This window comes from Mus pahari, chromosome 15, assembly GCF_900095145.1.
Source record: "Mus pahari chromosome 15, PAHARI_EIJ_v1.1, whole genome shotgun sequence".
NCBI lineage: Eukaryota > Metazoa > Chordata > Mammalia > Rodentia > Muridae > Mus > Mus pahari.
Genome location: NC_034604.1, coordinates 5526821 through 5532388, shown reverse-complemented (window position 1 = coordinate 5532388; position 5568 = coordinate 5526821). Strand labels below are relative to the sequence as shown.

Genomic DNA, 5568 nt, shown 5'->3' with positions numbered 1-5568 from the left:
CTCCTTAGGACCTGGGGCTTACCAATTAAGTAAGTCTTTCAGCTTTGGTATCTGCCTGTGTCTCTCCAACAGTCAGATTAAAAGCATGTACTGCCATGCTTGGCATTTTAATATCATTTCTGGGGTTTGAGCTCAGGTCCTCATGCTTGGGAAGCAAGCTTTTTATCAATTGAATCATCTTCAAGTTCCAGTACAGAAAAAGTTCATTGGCTAACTAATAGAAGTTTTCTCTCCTGGGTTAAAAGTAGCTGCTTCTATTATATCCCGAAGTGACTGGCTTTCCTGATGCAGACATATAAGCACAGCTACAAGCCTGGAATGTCATGTGAGGTTAAGAATAGTCACAGAGAGAGAGAGAGAGAGATGACTTCTGCTTCTGGGCCCTGCAGTTGTCAGGAGTGCCTGTGTCTCATTGCCTGTGTCTTGCCAATGAGAGGTAGAAACAGAAGCCCTGACCTCCCAGGCCTGGGAGCACATCTTTCTTCCCACAGCTTGGTGCTTACTTCAAAGTCTGATACAGAAAAAATTAATTGATTTTTAAACATCCTTGGAGTACACAGGCCTCAACACCCTCTAGCAGCCCGGACCTGTAATTTTCTTCAAGCATGGAGAAGTTGAACTTGTTGGGATTCCTCATCATCACCTTAAACTGTAACATGACCGTCATGGGTGAGTCCTGAGAAAAAAACCAAAAACTTGTGGGTTTGTTGCCATATGCAAATTAAATTATTTTCAAAAGTTTATCCCAGTTTTCAGTTTGTCTGGCCCACTCCCAAAAGAAAGGTCAGAATATCAGTTAGCGTGGGAGCCCTGGTGAGCCTCACCAGGGTCATACCTGGTACCCACCAACATCGGAGGTTGTGTGGGTGGTGGGAGCATCACTTTTAGGCATCTCTTAACATTTGGGTTCTGAATTTGAAGGCAGAATCAGGTGGAATCACGATGAGAAAGTAATGTTTCTGTTGTGTTTCCTTAGCTATCCTTATAGATTTTATCTCTGAAAATTAAGTTATGAAGATTATTAATTTCTTGTATGTACCTCAATACAGATCCCAAGTTTAATTTAGTTGTTTATAGTGTTGGGGGATAGAGCTCAGAGCCTCAGGCATGAAGGGAAGGTGCTCATTTTCTTCTTTTTTTTTTTTTTTTAGACAGGGTTTCTCTGTATAGCCCTGGCTGTCCTGGAACTCAATTGGTAGACCAGGCTGGCCTCGAACTCAGAAATCCACCTGCCTCTGCCTCCCGAGTGCTGGGATTAAAGGCCTGCGCCACCAGGCCCGGCCGGTGCTCATTTTCTGAGCTATTTTTCCAGCCCTTAGTTACATAATCATTCTCCCCATAGTTTGCTATATAACTCAGGCTGGCCTTGAACTTCTGACCCTCCTGCCTAAGCTTCCCAAGTACTGGGCTGCAGTCTTATATAACCTCTACAGCCCTAGTCTTATATAACCTGTACAGCCCTAGTCTTATATAACCTGTACAGCCCTAGTCTTATATAACCTGTACAGCCCAAGTCTTATATAACCTCTACAGTCCTAGTCTTACATAACCTGTACAGCCCTAGTCTTATATAACCTCTACAGCCCTAGCTATTCTGCTAACAAAAGAATAGTAAAGATTTCTAAGATTGATACAAATGAGTCAGTTTCAGAGAGTTTGAAGAGGATGGAGAAAAGATGTGCCTAGTATGAGGTTGATAGGTTTTTACTCTTTATTTTGTAGAATCTGAATAAATAAACTTAGTATTGAAAGGCTAAATCCACAACTTCATCATCCAATGGTGCCATTCTCTGAGTTTGACTGCCTTTGTGAATGAGAGTTATTTCCTTTTTCTTTTGTTTGTTTACAGTTTTTGTTAATTTCATTAATATAATAACTAGACTAAGGGGAAAGGAATCTTGAAATCCTAGAAAAGGGAATATTCTTAAAGAAATTCAGTTTCGAGAACTCAGAGCTACAGGCCCTGTGACTTATAAAGACCATGTAGGCTGGTATCATAAAAAATAATGCTGAAATTAACATCTTCTGTTTGTTAAGCACGGTGAAGAGAATATGCTAAGGTTCTTTTAAAAACTTAATTCCTAAGAAGGGTGAGATCAAATTACACCATGGATTTGCTCAGCCAAAATGCTCTCTGGATCTTTCCGTTCAGGCCATGCAAAGGCTAGGTAAAGCACATGACATAATTTACAGATCTGCTCACTTGAAACATCTTACAAATAATTTCATGGCTGTTCTTGGTACAGCAAAGGAGTAGGAAGTAATTGTTCTAAAGAGTTGGGGGTGGGGTTCAATGGTAGAGTACTTTCCTAGTATAGCATGCCACATGTTCTGGTTTTGATCTTTGCTGTTGCCACTGTGAGTGAGTGAGTGAGTGTGTGTGTGTGTGTGTGTGTGTGTGTGTGTGTGTCTGTGTGTGTGTGTCTATGTGTGTGTCTATGTGTGTGTGTCTCTGTGTGTCTCTGTGTGTGTCTGTGTATGTGTGTGTTATAGCTGCCCCTAAGTGCTGCTGATATCTCAGGATGTAAAAATTAAGTTGCTGTGTGGAGGCAGCCTTCTGACCCTTAGACACTGATCCTTCCACTTGTTCTGTCCTAGGCATGATCTGGCTGATCGTGACGGTCTTGCTGAGGATGCTAGTGGTGGTCTTGGCAGGGTCACCTATCTATGAGGATGAACAAGAGAGGTTTATTTGCAACACACTCCAACCAGGATGTGCCAACGTTTGCTACGACCTCTTTTCCCCAGTGTCACCACTGCGGTTCTGGCTAGTGCAGAGCCTGGCCCTGCTTCTGCCTTCAATCATCTTTGGCACTTACACCCTACACCTCGGTGCGAAGCTGGCTGCAGGGGGAGCCTGCAGGCCCCAGGTGCCCGACCTGTCAACTGCCTACCTGGTGCACCTACTGCTGCGCATGCTGCTGGAGGCTGGGCTGGCTTCCCTGCACTACTTTCTCTTTGGCTTTTTTGTGCCCACCAGCGTGTCTTGCTCGCATGTACCCTGCTCAGGGGCTGTGGACTGCTACGTGTCGCGGCCCACGGAGAAGTCCCTCCTGGTACTATTCTTTTGGGCAGTGAGTGCGCTATCCTTCCTGCTCAGCTTGGCTGACCTGCTTTGGATCCTGCCGAGGAGGACACTGAGGACCACGCAGTGGATGAATGGAGAGGCTAGATCAGTCTGTGAAGTACCTGCACCTCCCCCTTGCCTCTTACAAAACCCCCAGGGCTATCTTAGCCAAGGTCAGGTAGACCAGGAGGACAGACAGGAGGAGCAAGTTGTGCCTGAATTCCCCTGCATGTGGACAGCAGGGCAGGGCAACAATAGCAATGCTGGTCAGGTCAGTGTGTCAGGGCTGCTGGAGCACTCAGACCAAGATGTTAGCGAGGCCCCTTCCTCAGCTGGTGACAGGCTGACAGTGGCTCACACAGCATATGAGCTCAGATCCCATAGAGACACTTCACTGGACCTGGGGGGCAAAAACACCCAGTCCGATGAGCTCTCCTTGGCTACCCAGAGCCACCTGGCCAGACAGGCTTCAGCCAGCCAGCCTCAAGCTCCAGGCCGACTGACCACCTCAGGCAGTACTCCCCATCTGAGAACCCAAAAGTCTGAGTGGGTGTGAAAGCAGCCATGCAGAGCCCCAAAGCCCCTTTTCCAGCACCGCACTGCCCTTTGTTCTCAGGGCAGGGTAAGAGGTTTCTTCATCTTGTATTCTTGCTGAGATCATTTTATATTTAACTAGAAATGTTATTTCCATGGTGTAGAGACCCATGGAAAACTATCCTACACTGTTCTAAGAACCTGAGGTCAAGATGGTCTAGCTAACTTACTTTCTGTTAAATGGCTTGCTTGGGCAAACCGCCTCCTCCATCTAATCACTTATTTTAGCTTTTATTGACCTGTTTGATTAAGCAAAAGCTCCCTCTGCAGCTTCAGAGCAAGAGGCCCTTCAGGGTCTAGTATGACCTTGGTAGGGGTGGAATGACATGGTTCCTACCCCTGGAACAGGGGCAACAGGGCATGGGCCTCCCTCCTTGAGTGTCAATGGCTGCTGTAGGCTTGCTTGTATACTACTGTACATATTTTTACATTCCTCTTTTAAGGAATGTCTTCCCTGTTAACATTAATGCCTCTATGCTAACCAGAGATAGCACGCGTTGGAGTTGCTGATGTCTCTGCAGACTTGTAAATGTCGGGGTAGTCCTTCGGGGTAGTTCTTCAGGCTGTGGGAAGAACCCCTAGAAGCATGAGTTAAAATAGTTATGATTTCTCAACTATGCAAAATGTAAGGATGCAATATGAACTATATGAGGGGCTTCGCAAACTGTACTGTGAGCCAACTTGTCAGAAAGCTACTCAGGAGGGAGATGGAGAGATTGGGGAGTGGTGATCTCAAGAGATCTTAACTAGCTAAGATTTAGGTTTGTGCTTACAAAGGCAGAACAAGGCTAGGCCCAGACATGGTCCCACCTAGTTAACAGAGGCAGGCAGATCTCTGAACTCTTTTGCAATGTTTAAAAATATATGTGTTTGCTGTCTCCTAAGAACCAAGAGGCTGTGGTCATGGGATGCTGATTCATAGGATAATCAAAAGGGAATCTGGAGTAAATGACTGGATTGAGATGCAAAATAAAAGACTGGGCTTATGATCTGCAATATTTTAGAATAGCAAGAAAGAACTGCTTGGAGAACTGTCTAGAGCAGAAAATGGAAAGAGCTGTCTGGAAATCTCCAGAGAAAGCAGATCAGAGAGAAAATCTTGAAAGCAGAACAGACGTTGTCAGCTTGGACCCATGATTTGACTTCGATTGGTTTGTTTCAATGCTCTCAAACACCTTTCTCTCCCTCCAAGTGAAGGCTGGTTCTTGGCAAAAAAAATCCTTACCCTAAAATCTCAGAGCTATACTTGGGTCCCCAATACCTGAATGTAGTTCCAGTCAGCTATAATAAAGACTTTCAATTGCCTATAAACTGTCCGAGAGAACATCTCTGGCGGGCTTCCCATAACAGCAACCGACTGCACGCACAAAGCCCCAGGGTCAGACCTTCCTGCAGCCTATCCCTAAAGAAGCCCTGGCAGAAGGAAAACAGGCTGAAAGATTAGCCCATACAAGGCAAATGGACTTTGGGTGCAGCTAGAGAAACAAGAGTTTTCACTGAAAAAGGCTATGACACTCAAATGCCCACAATAGGCCTAAGAAGTTGTATAATTGGCATCGAATTGTTTCCCCTGCCAGGCTGCCAGCCGCTTTTGGTTTGCTGTCTAACTCTCCCTAAAGCATGATATTATAATTATATAACTCCTCAGTAGTTTAATGCTTTCTGGTGAAACATTATGAGTTACTTGGCTGTTTTCTCTTCCTTTGCTTACATGACATCCATGTAGAATCATTGGCTTACCATCTTTAATAAAGCAATGCCCATGGTTCATACCTCATATCTATTATACTTACTGAGTCATTTCTCCTATGCTTTCTGAAACCTCTTTTCTGTGTCCTTGTCCTGTGTTCATTTTTGCTAATTGTCTCCTTTTGTTTGCTGAGTAAACTTTCTATATTTGCTGAGTT

The 5568-nt window shown here is 44.8% G+C and overlaps 1 protein-coding gene across 1 annotated transcript; it reads left to right on the top strand.

The window, feature by feature from the left end:
• The first annotated feature begins 442 nt into the window (after positions 1-442).
• On the top strand, positions 443-4967 carry Gjd4 (gap junction protein delta 4). The gene is made up of 2 exons (XM_021215057.1): positions 443-669; positions 2599-4967. Exons 1-2 carry the CDS (start codon positions 606-608, stop codon positions 3621-3623), a joined length of 1089 nt encoding a protein of 362 aa, XP_021070716.1. The 5' UTR covers positions 443-605; the 3' UTR covers positions 3624-4967.
• The last annotated feature ends 601 nt before the right edge of the window (positions 4968-5568 follow it).

Bases quoted from the DNA above. Each gene is read 5' to 3' on its own strand.
- Gjd4 (XM_021215057.1), top strand. From the start codon at position 606: ATGGAGAAGTTGAACTTGTTGGGATTCCTCATCATCACCTTAAACTGT. The intron at 670-2,598 runs GTGAGTCCTGAG...GTTCTGTCCTAG, and splicing joins CTGTAACATGACCGTCATGG to GCATGATCTGGCTGATCGTG.